The sequence below is a fragment of the Apteryx mantelli genome, chromosome 3 (assembly GCF_036417845.1).
Source record: "Apteryx mantelli isolate bAptMan1 chromosome 3, bAptMan1.hap1, whole genome shotgun sequence".
In the NCBI taxonomy this organism is placed as follows: Eukaryota; Metazoa; Chordata; class Aves; order Apterygiformes; family Apterygidae; genus Apteryx; species Apteryx mantelli.
In genome coordinates, this window is record NC_089980.1 from 66,727,887 (window position 1) to 66,750,310 (window position 22,424).

Sequence of the window (22,424 nt, forward strand, 5' to 3'; positions counted from 1 at the left end):
GATTCATCTTATTGTGAGACAGAACCAAAATATTTTTGAGAGGTAAATACCAGAACTTTTGCTAAGCAAATAATAGGAAGATGATTTAGTCCAAAAACAGTAATAGGATAAAGAGTGTCCTGTGAAAAGCTCTTTTCACATGTGCTGGCAAAGTGAAAGAATTGTTTTATTAAATTAATCTATAACTTTCCCTTGCCCATATGTAAGTGAATTTCTATTAAAGATGGTATTATCCATAGGCTTCAAGTACTTCTGAAAATCATGTGTTAGCTTTTGAAATAAGCCAGACGGATGTATGCTTTTGAAATACTTTCACTGTGAAAATAGTGATGTTCTGACTGAAGCTTTCATCCTTCCTTAGTACAACATTCAAGATGTCTAATCTAAGCAATCCATGCATTTTATGGACAGATTGAGGCAAGGATTTAGATGAAATTTAGGCTGTTTCCAGTATTTCTTGTTGGTTGGCTGTTGTCATTTTCTGTACTACGTGGCTCATTTAGTCTCTCTCATTTGTCTTCAGCATGCTTAGCTGTTTGCCCAGGGACTTAAGTACGCTGTAGTTGACAGTGGGATTTTGTTTTGTTTTCCAAAGAGTAAAATGCAAGCAGGTTTTCTGGATGAAGGGGCAAAGGAAGGTAATACAGTTAAGCCTATGTGTATATTCACAGTGCTTATTTGGGAACGCACACATATTTCACATGGTGACTTTCTGTAAGTTTTCCCCACAGCAATTGCTTTGCCCCAGAGTTTCTTGGCTGGGAAGATGACCCAGTCCTTGGGATGACCAGTGACGGGTACAGAACGGGCATGAGCGGAGGGAGGGCACTGGCTGAGGCCCAGTGCCATGAGCAGGTGTCATGATAGTGGTGTTGGTAGGTGGTTTGAGGAGGCTGGACCTTGCTCTAGTGGCCGGCATTCCTCTGCAGAGCCTTGTGACCCTGGTTTTCCCTGGTCAGCAGCTGAATCAGTTTGGTGTGGGCAAGTGATTTGGTGTGTGGCACAGGAGCGAAGCTGTGATCAAGACTTCTGGAGCCCTCCTCCGCCTTTGGCTGATGCATGTGGGAGACATCAACAGGATCACCCAGGGCAGGACCTGCACCCTCGTTGCAGAGGGGTGTGAGCGTGCCCAGGGCGCAGGAGCAGGCTGACAACTGGTATCACCACATCACTCATGAGAGAAGGGGGATGGAGTAAATCTCTCTAAACCATTAAGGGATGGTGGGGGTGAGAAGGCAGAAAGCATAAGGCTTATGTAAGCTGCCTAGAAGAGGGAGAAGGGCTTGAGGGGCTGAGCTGGCTGATTAGGTCCTGTAGGAGGAAAACAAACCGTCCTGCCAAGGAAGTTTTCCCTTCCTTTTTTCCCCAGTGAGGCAAGAGCTTCTGTCCTTTATTCTCTCCTGCCCTTTTCAGCTTTCAGGTGAATTGATCCTTCTGTCTTGCTGTCCCAGCTTTTGACTGGCAGAAATCCCTTCAGAGATACTTCACCCTGCCAACCCTTATGGGCCCATCAGCTCTCAGTGGCCCAGGCTCCCTGCCCTGAATCCCTGCCCTCGCATCCCTAAATAGGAACAAGGGAAGAAGGGATGTCTCTTTAGGCAGTGCCCAAAAATCTGAGTGGGAGGGAAACCTTTAGCTAATCAGAAATGGGTAAGCAAAAGCATCCAAACAACAACAAAATTTGGTTCCCGAGAGGACAGATATGCCCCATAATTTTTAGGTGGGCACAAGGTAGTTTGTTTGGGGGTTGGGAGGGGAGATACTAACAGCACCTAGAACTTTAGGAAGAGGGAAGGAGAGATGGGGAGGATGTTGTGGGGGCGTCATCCCATCATCTAGTTGTTTGTGCATCTAGGGATAGGATCCAAAGTGGCGTTTTATGTGGCACCGCTACCCTTTCCTCAGCCTTCACCCTGCTGCTTTCAGGGAGGGGAAGAAACTAGTATTAAGTGCCAAAGTCTCCACATGAAAGTGTGGTAGGGCACTCATTGATTTGAGAGCATTGCGTTGGCGTATGTATGCTTTGTAGGTGCTGGAGGACATGGTGTCGATATAGCCCACTGGTTGGTTTGGACCCTGCTGTCCCCATTAGGAGCTGAAGTGCATAAATCATGTACCTTACGCAGATCTTGCAGTTGGGTTTCATTCAAAAAGAATCTAATTTAGAGCTCACCAAAACCATTTTGCAACCTGAACTAATGAGATAGCACTTTGGAAGTGCACAGCTGCTCTGAACAAAGCACTAATGTAGCAGTTACAGTTTCGATCCACTGTTGCACTTCAGCATGATTATAGTCCAGGGCTTGGGTCAGTTGTAGCTACTGCCTCCATGCTCTCAGTACCACAGCGCAATTACAGCTGGCTTTCTGTCGCCTTGATCAGATAGAAAACACAATGCCTATGTAACGCACATCCTAATCCAATCTAGCTCTGCTGATACCGGATTTTTCCACAAAATGTTGATGAGCAAACTCTGTATGAGCAAAGTTCATGCCTGATCAGGCATGGCCTTTTCTCCTGTGGCTAGGAGAAAGCTGATATAAAAGCATAAAGCCAGCACAAACTGTGCAGTCAGGGGGATTCAGCAAAAATCTTCACATCTGATCCAGGTCAAATTTGTACTGCTGATTTGGACTGATTTAGTATTAATGATGTGGAACCATAGCCCTAGGCTTTCTATTCTTGGATCATTTAGTAACGAATAAAGACCTCTGTGGCTTTGTTTGGCTTTGGGTAGTTTATCACCTGCTCAGGTGAAAACATGTCTTTCATATAGCTCAGTGTATTTTCAGTCCTAATGATACTTTATCTACACTGATAGGTGGCTGATCTGAGCTGTTTCCATTAATCTGTCTGGGATTAACAGAATGAAACTTTAAACTCTTAAAACTCTTAACACTTTTTTTGTTGTTTTCACCCTATAGTTCAATCTTCATTTGACTGGAGATATTCATGCTATAATTGCTGCGAATAATTTGCTGGCTGCTGCTATTGATGCTAGGATCTTGCATGAAAATACTCAGTCTGATAAGGTGAGAATTATTTTCTAATATCCACATGACATTTTTTCTTTTCAGTTTTTCTATAGAATTGTATTTTAAAGTAAAATAATAGGATTATCTATTTATGATTTCACCATGTGAACAAAAATTACTGCTAGGGCCATTCTTTATTCTGCTGGGAAATGATGGTTGTAGAATATATTTTTCTGTCTTAAGATAGTGTTTAAGATATGCCCAAAAGCTTGTCAACAATAGTTGACAAAGCTGTCAAACTGTACTAAATACTCTAATAAAAGATGTTATCTCTCCCTACAAATCTTGTTGTTCTTAATAATTTGTAAACTCCTTTTAAAGCCAGAAGTTAGACTTAAGATGTATTCTTGGGTATGCTGTACCCTAAGAAGAGGGAGGCTGTGAGGAAAATAAATGAGATTCTCCCCCTTCCACTAAGGTTGTTGTGACCTTAACACAAATACAACATGAATCTTTGGAGGGAGAAGGGAAGGGAATCAACCTCCTCCTTTTGGCTGCTGTGATAAAAATGAACAGAGCTGTCTTGTCCTCTTTACTTGGTATGACACAAGTATGCATTTAAGCCAATTTGCAAACAATGTTAGTAGTATGAATACTATAATTGGTTAAAATTTGGTTAAATTGGTTAAAGGTTTAAAGGGGATCCCAATTTCAGAAATACTTAATTTTTTTGTGAGACATAGAAACACAATAATTCTGTTAATTGAATTTAGACTACTAAATCATAGGCATTACTGAAAGCCTACCAGCCTTCTCAGAATTGTTTTTTAAATGGCTAACCAGAAGTCCACAACTTAGACAGTTGAGAAATTCTTACTGGCATTAATCTAAATAAAATAAAATAACATCAGGTTTTCATATAAATAGTTCTTGGTTGTAACTTTTTTTTACATTAACTTGCCATGTGGTTTTTCTAGGCTTTGTATAATAGACTGGTTCCAGTAGTTAATGGTGTGAGAGGATTTTCTGCTATTCAGCTTGCCCGTCTGAGAGTAAGTTGTTAATGTATTTTCCTCTCAATTATAGTGTCTCTTCATAAAACATATTCTCTTATTGCAACTTGTTGCAAATTATTTGAGGTTTGGGACTGAGTTTATACAAACTTTCCTCAAGAATTTATTGAGTCCAGACTTTTTCTAAAAGCATCCTCCTTGCAGTAATAGGATCTGGGTCTGATATTATTTTTGTAACTAGTATTTTCGTTATTTTGTCCTCTGAAATAAACCAATAATATTTTGTAAATGTTGTGTCTTTCCTGATGAAATATTAAGGTTAGAATTTTTAAAATTCTTTTCCTATTATGGTAAAGTCACATATGAAAGCTCAGATTTTCTGGTGCTGCAATATTTTCTGGTTTTGAAAGTTTATTGTAGCATATACTTCTGGGAATTTCCTGAAGTCTATTTGACAGTGTTCTCCCTTAGAGGGATAGAAATGCATTTGTTTCCATAGTATGTTTTTGCATCCCATCGTGCTTCCTGAATATTTCCAGAAGAGCTTCCTATGCAATTCATATATGAATAACACATCCAGATTTGATGTTGCCAATCAGATAAATAAGTGGAGAACAGCGCAATCCACTGCTGTTGGGGAAGGGTAATTTTGAATGTGAACCTTAAGGACCTCGTCAGTCTTCTGCATCCAGTTCCGTGTTCGTTGTTGGCTTTTGAGGCATCAGTGTGTAAGCCTGACCAGAGTTGCTTCAGAGCCAGTGGATGGCAATGACTGGCTGCCAGGTGCACACAGAGCTGCACTGGGAATGGGGGGTGAAAAGGAGGAGGGAGGTAATATCAGCTTTCTGTTTTTAAAAGATACTTGCTAGTAACATTTTAAGCTTTTGGGCTGCTCAGTTGTCTGCATGACCCTAGACAAAGATGTGGATGATGCCTGTTTGCCTCTGTGGCAGAGTAGATCTTGCAGAAGTTTTCAGGAAACATTGAGATGTTTTCATTTTGCCCTTGTTCACACGCTGGTGTGTAGGGTACAAGGTGGAGGTGATGTTTCTGTTGTTCATAGCATACCAAGCATCTCTGTAGTAGAGAGAGATTTCTGTCTGTCAAATGAGCTGCAACTTAGCTTTGTAAGATTCAAATAAGTACATTACAATTTCCATTATAAGTGAATTATTTTGTTGAGATTTATTTTTAATCTGATGATTCTTTATACATAAAAATAAAATTTAGATGGTAAAATGTAACTTTATGGGGGAGGAGGGTACATTCTTGTCCAAAGAGGATTATTAAGGTTGAGACTCCTCCCTTACATACATGATTTGGGCTTGTAAGTACAGAAGGTCCCATGCTGTTTCTTACTAGCTCTTTGTCTAACCTCAGGGACTGCTTTTCTCATTTTCCTGCTCTTCATTTTTTTCCTTTTTTCCCACTAATAATTGGCCAAAGACTCCCTATCTTACCACCTCTCCTTCACTGCTTCTGTCCCAGGCTTTTCTTTCTCTCCTTGTCCACATCAAGTCTGTGTCTTACTCTCTGTCAGCTTTTTCCTTGCTGCTTGGATTCAGCACAGATGTCACTGAGACTGCAGGATGGATGGTCTGCTCACTTTTCAGTCCCGGTACCCAGCCCTCCCTATGGATAACAGTTGAAAGCTATAAAACAACTGAAAATTTTGCTGTCAGCCTCTGTTGAAAGATGCTCTGTACAAATGTAATCGTTGGGGAATTTAGCCACTAAAGTTAACAGGCCCTGCCTAAACACATACCCCAAGAAGAAAAGTACAAGATGTATTGTTTGGCTAAGTATGCGAGTGGATTTTCATCTGGGTTTAGGGTAAGGGATGGTGGTAAAAAGCATGCCTTGTAATGAACTTTGCTCACTTGAATGATCTTGGTTTTAAGAATGGGGCAATGGAGCCTCCTAAAGAGAAGGCTGTTTTATTTGTAAAACCGTAATTTTTGAGTGCTAGCCTTATTCTACACTGTTTGGATAATGTCTTCCAAAACTAAGTTGTCTTACAGATGGCAGAACTAATGAAGCCTGGTTTCCTTTGAATTTGAATACGATTTTCTTTTCTATACCTTGTTCTAGGCCTTAATTAAGGCATTAGGCAGTAACTCCAGCTCCCAGCCTCCGACTTTTTGCGAGTCTTCAATATTCTTGTTGCCCTCCAGTGTGACTCCCCGCCATAGTATTCATGATCACCCCTCTCTTAGCTTCCCCTCTCCATCAATGTTCCTTGTTTCCCCTCACACATACCTCAGCTCTGTCCCAGATCTCCAGTGCCCCCCCTGCTTCCACAGCATCCCTATATTTTTTTTGTTAAAGTTCCCTAAACCCATTCCCGCAATACTAGCTTCCTCTTATTCCTCTTACTGTGTTTGGCTTTCAACATGCACAAGGTTGCATGTCTTGTGACAGGTTTGGAGCAATGTGTGTGCAGGGTCACTGGCCGGTACCTCCTCGCTGCCTGATACACCAAACAGAGCAGGTGGACACTGATTTCTGGCCACCTTCCCTTGATGGAGACAGTCCGGGGATATTTCTCCTTTATCTGTCTGCCTATTTGCATGAAATATGTAGGAAACAATCTCCAAGACTTCTGCTAACTCTGTCAAATTCGATTAAAATCAGTAAGTGGATTAAAAAATATTAACAAGGCACTGACCATTGAACACATAAGCCTTGCTTCATTAAAATCAGAGTGAAAATCTGTAAGCAGCAATTTCCATAGGGGTACCAAGTGTCAAAAACAGCAGGCTGTTCTCAATAGCTTTTTCTCCTTCTCAGTAGAGCGGGAAATGCCCCAGTGCCTGCATCTGCTTTTGAAGCATTCTTCACAGACAGTCTGAGAGACTGATCTTCAATAAGGAGCATGGAGGAAACACTTTTAATACTCTCAAAAGGATGTCCTCAACTTTCTGGAAATAAGTGTTGGTTTAAATAGGGAAATAGCTGGTGTAGCTCATTGTGCTCAGCACTACATGCCTGCATGCTTACTTTCAACATAATATAATTAATCGGCACTCAGTGCCTGTGTTCAAATGCAAGAATGTTAGTATCTATAGACATTTAGATTTGGTTTATTTCTAATACTGAAGTGTAAACACGCTGGTTAATTCACTGAGGAATGCTTTCTCATGCCACAGAGGATAAAGACTTTGAAAGACAACAGTTCTTGAACACAGTTTTCTGATCCACCTCTGTAGATCCACTTTAAAAAAAAAAGTTTTGGTTTTGTTGAAATGAATCTATATAAAAGTCAGGATGTATTGACCCATTCATTATAAATGACTGGGTTTATGGGTGATGGACTGTTTCAGTAGAAGTTTTTCTCTCATTCAAAGAGCATTCACACAAGACAACGCATGGGTCTTTCACAGGCATCCTCAAAATCGGGCAAGCAGTTAATGATCTTTTTCAAAGTGACTGATAATGTTGATTTTTCTCCTTGGCTTATGTTAAGGGCTTCTTCTGTGTAAGAAAGAGATCTCATTTAATAGCCTACGAGTATTTCTCGTTTTTTATTTCCCTTCTCCATCCACATTTGCCTGTTTTAGTAACAGATTTCTTTCTGTGTGCTTTTATAAATAGTTTCAGTCCTAAATTATTTTCTTTCCCAAATGCTTGCTTAAGGGGAAGGAGATAAGCCAAAGCAGCTATACCTTTCAAAGAGCCACTTTATTGCCTTTATTTATCTTTTTTTTTCTCCAGAGGCTGGGAATAAATAAGACTGATCCTAGTACTTTAACAGAAGAGGAGATCAGCAAATTTGTGCGCCTTGATATTGACCCGTCTACCATAACATGGCAAAGAGGTATGTAATCAGAAAGGCTCGCTTTTTGGCTGTTAAATTAGGATTTTTTTTATTTAACCTTGGTTAAATATCTGCAGTAATTCAAGAGACTTTGCTAATATTCTGAAGGATAGATTACTCTGTGAAAGTTTAAGTACGTCCCTTGTTTCTTACACATCAGTAAATCATCTTAAAAACATACAAGACTGACTTTTTGCATTGTATAAATCTTACCTGGTTTTAAGTGTGTCTAGTGTGTGTTTAGGTTATTTGTACTTACTGTACTTGTTTTTGGTCACTCTTTCACCTCCATTCAGCAGCCTGTGTAGCTCAGAGACTAAATAGGCCTCCGGTTTTTTTTTTTTGCTTGTTTGTTTTTGTTTTGTTTTGTTTTTTATTTTTTAAAAAAAGCATTGAGTTGTTACTTTGTTAGGAAGAAGAGGTGAAAGATGCAGTATGGTTTCACCTCTTCTTCCTAACCATCAAAGTTGATTGTTAAATGGAGTATTTGACTGAGCATCACCAATATAAGCTAAATCTATTGAGAAGTCAGGAACCTTGGCTGCACTTTACTGTACCCTTCATGTGCATACTGTCTCAAACTTGGGATATTTTCTCAAGATAGTACTGGGGAACGTGGCGTAAGATGTTTCTTATTAGTCACACTGTGTTTATGCATGGAAAAGACCTGTATGGGCATAAAAGACTAATATGATAGTGTAATACAACTCATCATTTTTATCAGCACAGGTTTGGGAGGAGGCAATGTTACTCAACAGCTGTCAAGTAAATTATTCAGTTCATCTCAAACAAATGCTAGTGAAAGTTTTATCCCATGCAAATCTGTATGATGTGCATATTTTAAACATTACAGAAAAAAATCTGTTTTTAAGAATGCTTTAGATAGCTTTGAAAGTGTTCGTTTTGGGACTATTTCTGCAATCCATATGCCTGTGAAAGTTGGTACTTACCAAGAAATTTACTGTATAGGGCAGAAGAGAGATCTGTCAGATTGTCTGAAAATGAATTACAGTCAGGATCTGTCTCCTTAGAAGTGTCACAACCTTAAAGTTCATTGTCATCTTACACAAGACCTAACAGGTACAACACACTAAAAAGAAGGAAAGTTCTCCTCTCCTGCCCCTTTTCATGGTATCCAGATCCTGTTTATATTTCTAGAGGATCAGGAAGTAGACGCATTGAACCTAACACTGGCTCTTGGTTGAACCTAATCTTGAATGTTTACTTTGGGTAAGGAAGAGGGCAGATTGGAGGAGAAGTAAAAATTGTTTCTGTGGCAAAGAAAATTCTTCTGTATTTTTCTACTTCTAAGTGCAGCTATTGGAATCTTCCTGAGGAATTAATTTTGACTATGGTGAGAGAGCTGGTGTGATCCAGTGACCAGAAAGTGTTGCAGGTGGTGGTTATAATTTGCTGGTAAGGGTGTTCAGGTTGCATGAATCCCCCAGAAAGGACTGGATAAAAACCAGCCCACTGGCTGTCCAAGCTGGTGTGAAGGCTAATTCATGCTCCCAGCAATATCTGGGTAGGCAGGAGGGACAGTCAGGTCTGCTTAAGGCTGTCGTGAGACTGAGTTTCCTATGAGGAGAGGGGATAAGCTTGTGTCTGAGAGATCAGCTTGCCATATGGCTTTGCAGTGGCATGTGGTCCCACAGCTTGGTGCAAGCCTGCTGCTTCCTCCTACTGAGCTCTGGTCACAGTTCCTGCCAGTACTGTAGTATTTTAGAGTATGGTTGTGCATAAGTAGAAACCAGGATAAGTTAACTGTATAAATAAATGGAAACCAAAATATGTTAACCACATCTGCTTTGTACCATCCCTTAAATGGAATTCCTGAGGAAATCAGGGGCCTGAATACCGTGGAAGAAAGCACATATGGCATGGTTATGACAGCCTCATGCAAGATGACCAAGAAAGGGATGTGACTGAAATCCTACTTTTCTCAGCCTACTGGGGCTTGTGTAGAACTGAGATTTGAAATCCCTCTTGTTCTTGGGTAATTACATTGGCCTTTTCTGCACAGACAAATTTGTTAATCTCTGAAAACAGCAGGAGAAGTGATGGAGGGAGGAAGTGATGCCACTGGCCTTCAGTACAGGCAACTCCCAGGGAAGTCCTCGATTCTCTGCTTTATATCGAACAGGGTTCAAATCTACATCTCCCAGAAGAATGACCTGAATGCCAGGTCGTGGGTTAAACTGTCAAGAGAACCTTACACCTCTTTTTCTAGGGTTTCTGCAGAAAGGATTGTAGGGCCAAAGAGACTGTAAGAAAGAGGGAGCCAGTGTGTAGGGATCACCATCCCAGGGAAGGAGAAGTCCTGCAGTCTGGTCTTTGTTTCTAACAAGGAGAAACATCCTCCTGATGTTTCCTTCTAAGAAACATCGTCATCAGGTTGCAGTCCTTCCTTTTGGTTCCTACAAAGGCACGTCCAAAGTTGTTGTCAGTGCAAAATGGAGAACTTGGATTGCTGCGATGTAAACGAAGTTAACAATTCCACAGGATGGTTTGGACATGCCCTTGCAATACCTGAAGTGTTTCCAGGTTAGGAAGACAGTTGTCTGAAATTGAAGTTATGTTAAATAGCAGATGCTTAGTCTTGGCAGTTGGAAAAAGCTTTCTCTGAATGCTACCCAGCTGAATGTGGAGTTAGTTACTGTGATGTGCAATAAAGTGACTTGTCTGGAGGAACCAATTTGACAACATAATCATCCTTATAAAGAGGAACAGACCAAGTTTAAGCTACATCTTGTAGTCTTAAAAATCAACTTTTAACAAGTCAATAAAGAGGAAAATGATTTGAGATAGGTCTGAGGTGCTTTGTAGCTACCAAGGCAGATTTTTCTTGTGTAGGTAAAATATTAAGATGTACGTTAGAATGTTAAGCATCTGTTGGCTCAAATATTGTTCAGAGAAATAGTGCTTGTGTTATTTCAACCTGTTGTCTAAAGGTATCAAATAGAGGGGAGAAACCAAGCCAGTGCCACTGCTAACATGCAGAAGCATGTTTATCTGGTTACACTGTACTGTGCAAGTAGCTGAATCTTACGTGTGGTAAAAATGTGTAAAATGCCTGGAAAGAATCCAGATCTCTGGATCTTTGTTAATATGTTTTGCTTTTGCTTTTCCCTTATTTTAGTGGTGGATACAAACGACAGATTCCTACGAAAGGTAACAATTGGCCAGGCAAATACTGAGAAAGGATTTGTCCGTCAGGTATGTAAAGGCAATTACTATAATTTATTCTGGACAAACTTTGCTTTAGAGGCTGAGAGATGTTTGCTGGTCTGTAACTCTTTCAGCAAATTTCTTTGAATTGCCATGCTAACATCTGCTGATACTGTGTAGTAGTGTTGCAGTGAAGCTGATCATGTTAATGAATAACAGAGTCTGAAGTTTCAGAAATAATTCAATGTATATTGCACAATGTGTTGAAAGTACTTTAAAAATTTGCATATATTACGGAACACTGGAAGTTTATTAAAGAACTTACTGCTAAATTCAAGGCCAGACTTCACTGACACTATCTGAACAAGTATATCTGGGTCATGTGGGTAAATCCAGTTATGAGACAATGCAATGTAGAATAACAATATTAGGTGGAGCAAACTCATTGTAATGTGGAGTTGCTTCTAATTCAAGGAAGATTATTGTAATTTAACACTCTGGATAACTAAATACCTGAGGTTCTGACTACTTTGAGGTGAAGTAAATAGTTATTGTGGTATAGATGAGGCCTTACTTCTTGTGGAACTCACATCTTTAATTTTTCTGTATCATTTCAGAACTCCTTTAGGTTTTGTGCCTCAATAAAGAGTAAAAAAAATAGTCTTACAGGATTTTTAATGTTTCTGCTTAATTCAATAGTTAGAACAGTCAATTAAATTAGACAAATTTGAGAGAGATGCTTTGTTTTGTTTTTGAGCGCCTGGAGTAGAGACTTTTCTTTCTGTAACTTACAAAAATGCAAATCAGCTAATACTCATCTTTGATAATGGGCTGGGACTATAAAATATGGTACACATTCTTTCAACACTTGAGATGTTTTCCTGTGTTTAGATTTGTTTCAGTGACTCATTGTGGTTGTTAGCTTTGAGCCAGGTTCTGCCAGCCTTACTGTGCACCGTTTCACTACCATAATTATGCTGCTGACTTCAACGTGGGTTGTTTTACTATAAAGTACTAGTTGACATAAGACTGTCAAGGGTTGCTCCTGTACTGCTTTGGCTAAAATGACCTTGATGCATCCAGTTTTGATGTACTGGACTGATGCACATATCCATTCATGTTTTAACATGATCTTACTGACTCGAGAAATAAAGAGCAGTTAGAGAAACTCATTTCAGAGCCTAGCCAGAGAGCCAGATAAAACAGGACTTCATAGCTAACAGATGCATTTTATAAATATTTGGAGTGATGTTCGAGCACTCTTAAAATCAATGACACCTGTGTAAAATGGCGGAGCACAGCAGGCACAAAAGCCTGCATTTTAACGAACAGGGATGCTGTGGTTTCTAAAGTGTATTACATGACTGATGGCCTTGGTCCTGAAATTGAATACATGTGAGTGGATCCTTTTGTCAATAGAGAACTGACTTTACAGCTAAGGCTTCTGTCAGCACTTCATAGGTGTATAAAGTTTATTAGAGTTAAAACAGCACCTGCTATCACAATCTTGTGCCTGTTTTTTCAATAAAATATTGTGTCACTCTTCAAGCATCTACCTGGGATTGTTTTTCCTGTCCTTTTTATATTTCATGTAAAAACAGTAATATGTATAATAAAAACTTAAATTTTTGTCTCTTGATGAACATCCTGATAAAGTCAGATAATATTCCAGTATGTGGGTTGGGCGTAGTTTTCTCAGGCTTATTGCCCGTACTGCATATGCTGCAATGTCTTCCAGGGTGTATTCCTCTACCTTCAGAAACTGTAGCGTCCATGTCATCCCAGCAATAACAATGTTCACAATGTACCCAACTATTTTGTTGTATGTTCTACTGCTTCCAGGGAAGAAAAAATTTGCTTTATAACTTCAGCATTTCATTTGAATCCCTGTCTTGAATATCTCTATTACAGAATTAGTTTTCATTTTTTATGGTATATATCTCTCCCTGCCTGAGGCCCAATCCAGGAAAGTGCTTAGGCGTTGTCACAAGTTTTGCCAAAACATGCAGGTGCTCAGAGGTGAGCCTGGTCTGAAATAGGGACCAGTCCAGGTGTCTTTTTCTGCATGGGTAATGGTGTGATGTCAATTAATAAATTTGGTATAGATTTAAATTTACTGGAGCTGGAGAGATTATTAAAGATGCTGTAGTTCCTCACCCCCACATTGCATTCCTGTCACATAATACATTAGTGACTGTGCCTTTCTTCTCTGTTTTCTAGCAGCACGTGGCCTGGGCTTTTCTAATAGTAAAATACTACACACATTACTAATGCGTATTGCAAATTCATAAAAGTAAGGACCATGGCTCATATTATGTTGAAGTACTGCACAATATGAATCTATTTCTACAAGAGCAATAGGTCTGATGCTGCAAATAGTTCTCGTTTTTCTTCTTCTTTTTTTTCTTATATATTTTTTCATGAACAAGGGGGATGCAGGGGTGGATATGTTTTACATCATCATAGATCAAGCTCCGGACCTAGAAGTCTAAACTCCAAATTTTGAATTTGTATAGAAAAAGAATGATCAAATACAAGAAGAATGTTTTTGAAACTGGAATTAAAAAAAAAAACCTTTTGGAGACCATTACAGATAGAGGAGGGGGAAAAAAAAACCAATGCTGTGCTCATGCCAAAAAAGTTGAAAATACATCTGTTTTTTTTTTTTTTTTTTTTTTTTTTGCCACAGTAAAAAAAAAATCTTGGTCCTTCAGGGAAATTCTGCTAAGGATAATGGGAGCTGAGGGGCTAAGCAGTCTACAAGACTGATCCCCAAGTAAATGAAGTGTAACATATAACATTAATGAGGAAATACAAACAAAGTGTTTGAAGTGGGTTACAATTTAGTATTGTTTAAATTTCAGTGTGACATCTGTCTTTCCTGAGTCTGTTCCTGACAATTCCCTGTGAGTATTTGACCTGACTCTGATTTGGTTCATGATTCTCATTTTTATTTTACAGGCTCAGTTTGATATTGCTGTTGCAAGTGAAATTATGGCCATCCTGGCACTTACCACCAGCCTGGCAGATATGAGGGAGAGGCTGGGAAAAATGGTGGTGGCTAATGATAAAAAGGGACAACCGGTAACAGCAGAGGATTTGGTATGTACAGTGCTGTAGACCTGTGAATAACCTTTGATTCATTTGTTTTGCTTCTTGAAGCACTAGAAGAGCAGGTGTGTGCCAAGGTTTTTTGTTTTGAACAGTGCAGTCAGATATCGAAGAAAGATCATCATCTGGGGTAAAACTTGCCTGCAGTGAGAACAAGATGTAAAACTAACTTGTCCAAGTCTTCTGGTAACATCTGGTTCATGAGCTGTCTGATCTCAAGAACCTGCTTGGATAGATTTCCACAATTCTTAAGGCAGACAAATTTGGTGCTGGGGGGAGTCAAAGAGTATAGGCTCCTATTTGAGAAAGCTGGTAATGTTTGCTACTGTACTTGCCAAGGGTGCTCAGATGTTACAATGATAGTTACCACATGAATGCTTACACTGCTAAGTTGAAATAAAACAAGCTATTCCTAATTCATAAGTTATTGTTACTGCTAGGGACAGGGTTATCTCTTTACATCATTAAGACTTTTTTTTCCCACCTATATTTGTTAGTTGCTGCTTACTCATTTCCTACTTCAGCTTCTGAAAGAAGTCCATATGTCCTTTGCATTGAATCCTACCCTGTAGCCAGGCTGTGAGTCAGTGGACCATGGTTGAAAACTCACCACGTTTGGGTAGGGCAAGTTCTGGTGCAGCCAAAACCTGCCAGTAAGTCTTTGTCATCTGACCCATATGCCAGGAGTAAGTTCACCGTGATTGCCACTAGTTTACTGTAACATTACATTACCTGTATGCTGAAGCCTAATGGCCAAATTAAGATCATATATTGCAGATTGACAGTGCACCCTAAATATAATAAAAACCATAATGCTTTCCTTTTTTGTGTTACCTGTCATCTATATATGTCCTTGTAGCAACTTCAGTATGCCTTGGAGCTGTGATTTCGTGCCACCCTGCTGACAATAGCTGCCTGTATCACGCAGACTAATTTCCCTTATGAAGCATAGTGTATTCTCCTGTTTGTCCCTTTTGTATGGACATCTGCAGAAGCTTACTGCTTTTTTCTTGAACGAGGGAAAGAACCAGGATCCTGCCTTGTCAGCAAAGATAGCATACCTGTGAGTCAGGAATACCTTCACAACCCTAATGACCTCCATTTTAACAAGGAAATGAAAAAATAATATCTAGCTCTCTTGGATTTAAGATTGAAATTAAGATAAGGGTGCAAAAAATATCCTAAGTACAGTCATCATTAAAATTCAAATGAGGTCAACTATTATGCAGGAAAATTATGCAGGAAATTCAAATCTTAAGGTACCCTTGCATGTGCAAGGTACCTTAAATTTTGCTACGGTAACCATGAATAACTGCAAGAACTGCATTTAATATTTGAGCTGTTAAAGTTTTGATATTCCTTTTCAGTTGCATATCTTAGTCTTGGTCCAATGGGGTGGGGGGTGAGGGAATTACTTACCTGGTAATGCATGTGCAAAAACTTTTAAAATAATTCAATGTCAGGATTAAAACTGTACACTTAAAATAGACTAAAATAATCTTGATGCTACCTTCGTATTTTAAGATATTAATACCACAAAATATTTAACCTGCCTTTCAACCACTTAATGCTCTTCAGCTTGCTAAATGAAAGCAGTTGTTTTTCCATAGTCTCTTTCCCCTAATTGCTCTGTACAAGTAGAACGTTAGGGCTGAAACTATGAACAGTGCACAAAAAGCTTTGAATTTTTTTATGCCCATAAAATGAAAGTAGCACTCAGTAAAATGTGTGTTACTAATTAGGTTTTGTTTGGCCTTTTTTTTTTTTTTTAACAAATTTCTTATGCTTAGTGTCTCAATCACTTAATAGTATCACTTGTGCTGAACATATGCTTCCAGGGCTTCTTTAAAGCAGTGTTCTGTATTATACAAACGAAAAACTGCCTGATAAAAAAAATTGGTCACAAATATTATGACCATCTGTAGCTATGCCGTTGCGTTTTTCGTTGTCTGCAAGATCTCTTCATCAAACAGTGCACAGGAAGGATCTGGGTGCAGATCAGGATTATGAAATGGAAAAGTTCCTGCCTGCTCTGTTGCACAGTGTGTTACAAATGAGGATGAGAACTGTAGGAAAAAAGGAAGGTGGTTTCATAGTTAAGGCAGAAAAGAGCCTTTCTGGAGAGTTGAATTCTATTCATGTGTTTTTCACAGAGCTTCTGTGTAATGTTGTGTCCATACAAACTGATTTTTACAGTTCATGAGGAACTGTGTGTTCCTCAATTTGGTTTGATACCCAGGAACTAAACAGTGGAAATCTATTGAAATATCATCAAGAACTTTGAACTAAGTGAAATGATTTTTAACATGTCTCAGGTTGAGCACCCAAAATTAGTGAATACTTTCAACTTTGATCCTTGTGTATGATGTTATTTCTTCTGAAAACAGGCAGGGGTTATTAATGGTGGTGAAGCACTCAGATGCTGTGGTGTTGGGATTTAAGAAATGTCCCAAAAGGAAATTAGTAGATGGTCTTCTGACTAAGATTTCTTTATCAAATCAGATATTTTGTACAAGGTGAGAGACCTTGTGAATAGCTGATGTGTACTGTATCAAGTTGAATCCTCTGGAAGGAATAGCAGATTCATATGCACAAAAAAGATAAATTTCAGTTCTGTGGGGTTGTTCCTTCATCTCTGTTCCTGGTTTCTTCCCATTGGTTGTCAGTCTCAGTCTCCTGCAACAGCTTGCAACTAAACCTACTGTTTCCAGCCTTCAATTGCAGAATCAACTCTTCCTCCTGCTGCTTGTGCTGCCTGTGCTGTTACCGTGCCTGCTGCAGGCCCGGCTTTTGACCCCTTGTCATTGAGAGGATTCCTGTAGCGTCCCAGGAGAAGGGATCTTTGCTTGTGGTCCAGATGTCCAGACCCTGAGCTGGTCCAGCCTGGTGCAGACTCTTGCTGTAGTTGCTGCAGCCAAATGTAGGCTGAAAGCTCACAGCTCACTGCAGCTAAAGCTTGATGGGGAGCATGGGGCAGTGCTAAGCACTCGCTACTAATGAATGCCAATGAACTGTGATTTTGGTTTCCCCAAGGTTTATATCTTGTGCAAATTTTCAGAGGTGATAAGAGGTTTGATACAAAGCTGCTCTCCTCCTGAATTTTCATCCTTCTTCCAAATCAGGGGAAGAGAGGAGGTAAAGCTCTACAGCTTGGAAAGAAAAGAAGATGCCGAATGTAAGAAAAACAATACTGTCATTCCAGGAGCAACTCAATCATTTTGGTTTGAATTTTCATAAAACAAAACCAAGATTAAAAGCTTGAATCTATTATAATGACTTGGCATGGAATGTTTTAGCCCCAGGACCTGCAATTGCTTGTAGTTTTAACAAATTTTAAAGGTAGCTTTATAATGGGACGTGTCACACAACCTTAATAATGAGTGATGGAGGTCAGTTCTACCTGAAGCTAAAAAAATTTCTGGGGATCATGTTTTATATGTTGCCCAGATTTAATTTTTATAAGCTTAAATGTTTGACAATAATCCTCAGATCATTGAAATCTATCTAATTGAACCAAAACCACTAAACCCTTTTCTATCATTTGTTTCCAGATGTACACAAAATACACTTCACAAAAATACAATTCCTCTTAATTTTGACTTTATATGCAATGTATTTATCATAATACAATAGCACAATGTAAAATACACATTGACAGATATAAACCAGATGTGGAGGAAGGCTAGGAGTCAGGAAAAAAAAAATTGAATACTTCATGAATTGAGAAGACTCCTTCCATAAGAGTAATGGATTAAATATGTAGCCTCTATAGTGGAACACATAGAATTCTCTACCAAAATATGGTGTTCATTGCACAGTATTTTAAAGACTAAATTGCTTTTTTGGCTTTTACAGTCTAGTAGAATTTTGATGGACACATGCCATATCTTCACATTAAATTAAATGGGTATGTATGCCCTAGATTAGTATTGCATCACCGTGAAGAATATTAAATAAATATGTCACTATTTTTTTTAAATAAGGCTGCTTCTCAGTTTACTCTCTCTACCATGCTGTTAGATGTCAATAATTCTAGGACGAAAAAAAAAAGAAGATGGCTTCATATTTGTTTTTATAAATGATCTATTGCCTGAATATATTTTGCTCCCCAATTCATCAGAAACATTGTGCACATCCTTTACTTCAAACATAAGTAGTTGCAGTCCTTCTCAGCTAACGATTTGGAGTTTAGTATTTTTCAGAACTGATATTGCAGAAAAATATTATCAATTTTGTTAAAGGCTATAGTTTCAAACAAAGGAGAGCTAAAACTATTGCACTTTTTTTCTTATAAAGAAATCTGATGGTTTTTTTCTGTCCTTCAGTGTATGCCTTATTGATTTCACAGTAGTTATTCTCAATCACCCTCCTCCTGATCTGATGCTGGCTTTCATTTCCACTTTTGATAGACTTCAGAGACAGTTTCTCTGAAGGTCGGTTTGAGAGTATGAGCTTTCCATCTGAGTTTTTTTTTTCCTTTGTCACTTGTGCAACTTATTTTGTGCTCTTTGATTTTTGCTATCCTGGGGAGTATACCTGCCCCAGTGGCTCATGGATAGATCGGAGGGGTGTAATTTTCAGAAGTGCTTAGGATCAGTTCCAGGAGGGAAACTCAAGAGAGCTGGGCATCCATACTCCTTTGATTCTGCATCCTGCTTATTTCGTCTGAGAATGAGTTAGTTAGTGGGGATTAACAATCCTTAGGCTTTTACATGGTTAAAATGGTTAAATGGTGTGTGAGTGTCTAAGCCTCTTAATTCTTTTGTAGAATTCTTTAATAAAATTTTATCCATCCCCTCTGAAGTAGAAATGGGAGCCTGATTCCTTAAATAGTTTTGAGAATCAGATCCAGGACTTTGAACTAGCTGTGGCAATTGTTTCTTAGCTGCGTGGAAGATTGGGGATGAGGAGGAACGACGAGAACTTTTATTATGACAGAGACATGACAGCCAGATTTGAAAATTTTTTGGCTGTTTAGTTTTTAAAGACTGTTGTTGATGCAAAACAGTTTAAGAACTGCGGAAGGCAGATAGACATAATGTGTGCTAATTGGAGTCTTTTTCCATCTTTTTTTCTTTGCTTTCTGCTTCAGATACTATGAGTTGTTGTGGAGGGATGCTTGTCTGTTAAGGAAGGATGAAGTTTACCATGAAGATAAAGGTGTAGGATTTATTGGGGTTTTTTGCTTCACTTTTTATCATATTGATAAAGCTCTATCAGGAAGTAGAGGAGAGAGGATCTGAGCCATTATTGACTAGGAAGGGGAGGACAAAAAGTGTCATTTTTTTTTCTTTTCTTCTTTTTCCCTCAAAGCATTTTTCTTTGCTTCTTTCCAGTCAACTTCACTTGAGTCAGCAGATAGCTGTTTGCATGCTTGCTTTGAATGAGTTGGTTGTCTTGTCCAGCACGGAGCACACAACCGAATCCCCTGATTAGATGGCCACAGCTGGCATGAGTTAACACTTGTCAGTCCTTGAGCCGGTTTCCCCAGAAAAGCATTAGGGCTGATGGTGGCTGATCAGGTAGTTAACCTTGCCATTGACCTGGTGGAAGGTCTGTCTGATGTAAAGTTTTCCGTTTGGCTTTTTTTCTCCAGAAAGTTGACTAGCTATTACAACTGCCTCTTATATGCTAAAATATCTCAGTGATCATCCACTGAGAATATCAGCAGCTGTTTCTCTTTTAGGGTAATGATTGAAGGCAAATGAATAGCTCATGCCCTGTGATGCTGGAAAAATGGAGATATGGGAAGAAAAGCTTTAAAATTAACCAAATTTTTTCTTCCGATAATATTTCTGTTACCTGTAATCTACTGTCTAGTGTGTGTATGTAGTACAGATTTCCATGAGATAGAATACAAGCAACTTAGCTAGTTGTTATGTTTTTGTGCTGCTAACAGCTAGTGAAGGAGCATCCTTTAGCTCAGCTGAGGGTCGAGGGGAAGGACTGTGCTTCTGGTCTGAGAAACTCTGTCCCAGGTGCTTGTGGAATGGATCATACAGCAGAAGAGCAACAGGCTTATAGATCTATTAATTAAGTACACTGAAAACTCTTTTTATCCCAATGCAAAATTTGAACTCATTAAAACAGGAGAAAGAATGTATTTGTTTTGCTAAATTAGTAGGATTAAAACTGTGTTTTAATGAAAATATTGCTAACAATGAAATCCGTTTGGTTGCATTTTAAATTGTTAGAGTTGGGGCTGGGGAAGTCACTATTGTATTTTGTAAGTGCGTCAGATTTCTAAATGAGTAGAATCATCCTTATAAAGCAAGTAGTCATATTGAACAGATTTAAAATTTAATATTCTAAAAAATATACTCACTTTAAAAAGACTTTTAAAAAATGACTAAAATACAAGGAATCAAAGGCAACAGCAGTAGCAGTTATTTTTGCAGGGTCATAAAACCAAAACTCATTTATGGACAAAATATTGAAGTCACATTTTATTCTAACAGCAGAAAATTTTACAGGATACTCGTTAAATGAACCTTTATGAAACATTAGTTTTCTAGTGAGGTTTGGTCTCCATTTCTTTTTGAAGTTCTTTGTCTAGAATAAGTATTTTATAATCTTAGCAATTAAAACAATCTGTAGCTATAAAGGAACCTGGGGAAGCGAGAAGGAATGGCTATTTCATTTCTTTTTAACTTATTTTCTACTTTTTGTTTAGTCCTTCAGCTTTGGATTCACATCCAAAGGGACAGTAGTTGGGCATATGTACAAAAGAGCGCCAGGCTTCTTCTATAGAAAGTGATGGAGCCACCCATTGTGATAGCTGAGATTCTGGAGTTTCCTTGGGGTTTGATCCTAAAACTGGGAGTAGAACTTTTAGAAATTAACATGTACATCTGGAAATCTAGTGTGTGTTAACTCAGATGAGAGAGAAGTATACCGTCTTGCTACCAGTTTCTCATATTACATCTTTGTAGGTCTATTCATAGTTGTAGATGATGGGAGTTTGCAAAATAAAAAGCACAAAAAAAGTCTTTCCCTCCTCTCTTCCCTGCTGTTCAGTCTTCTCCAATGAAACACTTGCTGTGCGTTAGTAGAAACCAATTTTACTGTGTTAGTTTTAATTCATTTTCAGTCAGGGCTGAAAATGATGCCCCATTTTTTCCTGAAGTTCATGTTCAGACGCTATGTTCAGAAAGGGGAAACTTAATTTGTATAAAACACTGTCATTATAAAATGACCACCTATCTTAATGTCACTTTCATCTTCCTGTCATTAGGATTCTCATGCATATTTTGATTGTTCAAATTTTGGTTAATTAGTTCTCTATTTGAACAATACTGTTCAGCTCTTAATAAACTAATCAGAGAATAGATTCACGTTTTGAAACCTTCATTTTAGACAGTTTACAGCAGCTGCTCTTTTTATTTGGTTTTAATGTTTCTTTTGAAGACAATAATATATTAAAAATCTGTTTTTCATGTTCTCTGGTAGGCTTATGAGCCACTCCTTATAGTGGTACTTTATTTTTTTTTAATCCATGAACTAGTTCTTTAAAGACAAACATATTTTCTTCCCAAAATCAAAGTAATTTGGGAACAAATTGGAATATATGCTTGTGATTTCCAGATAGCACTCTGCTTGTAGTCTTATAGTGCTGTGCATGGTCTGTAGCCAGTTTTTATAAAATGGACATTGATATTTAGTGTAAATGTTGGGTAGCGACAACATGTTTTTTCTCTTAGTTTAAATTCAGTCAATGTGAAATGTATACTCAATATCCAGCAAAATTTTTAAGGAGGAGTAAGACCTTTGCAACTACAATGTGGCAATTCATTCAGCTTTTCTGTCCTCTTTCCTCACTATGAAGTAGTTCTCATGTTTAATCTCATGGTACCTTAGTTATTTATCCCTAGACGAATCTGTGTCTGCTTTCATCCTGCGTCTATTACTCATATATTTGTACAGGTCTTGCAAAATACCCTTTCTGGTTGTTGATAGCTATTGATCTGGTCTGTCGATGTCCATTCTGTCATGAGTGAAATACATCTTTCATTTCTTCAGGCAGTTTTAGCAAGTTATTGCCCTCTTGGTTTCTCAAGTCTCTCAGTGGCCTTTGCTTCGGCTTCCTCTTTTATTCCTGTGCACATCCTCACACTGGTTGCTTAATAACTTTGTTTCTATTCTCTCTATGAAATGAGAAGAATATTTACCTACTGTCTCTTGGGGTATTCAGACTAAATTCATTAATATTTCTGGAACATTCTGAAAATACAGTATGTTAGATGTCTTGAGCTGAATAAATTTGTTGTTATATAACAATGTAACGCTGCTCATCCATCATGATTTCTCAACACACTGTCTTTTTCTCCTTTGAACTATAAG

General features: G+C 38.5%; 1 protein-coding gene across 4 annotated transcripts in view; it reads left to right on the forward strand.

The window, feature by feature from the left end:
* Positions 1–22,424, forward strand: part of MTHFD1L (methylenetetrahydrofolate dehydrogenase (NADP+ dependent) 1 like) — a 166,242-nt gene that overhangs the window by 43,099 nt on the left and 100,719 nt on the right. For all 4 annotated transcript variants that reach the window (XR_010883738.1, XR_010883739.1, XM_067293565.1 and 1 more), the window contains exons 14-18: positions 2,925–3,032; positions 3,953–4,027; positions 7,703–7,805; positions 10,945–11,021; positions 13,935–14,075. Coding sequence is in view for 2 of the 4 variants with exons in the window: in XM_067293565.1 (XP_067149666.1) it covers positions 2,925–3,032; positions 3,953–4,027; positions 7,703–7,805; positions 10,945–11,021; positions 13,935–14,075 (504 nt within the window). In the remaining 2 variants the exon portion in view is untranslated. The remainder of the gene's footprint in view (positions 1–2,924; positions 3,033–3,952; positions 4,028–7,702; positions 7,806–10,944; positions 11,022–13,934; positions 14,076–22,424) is intronic.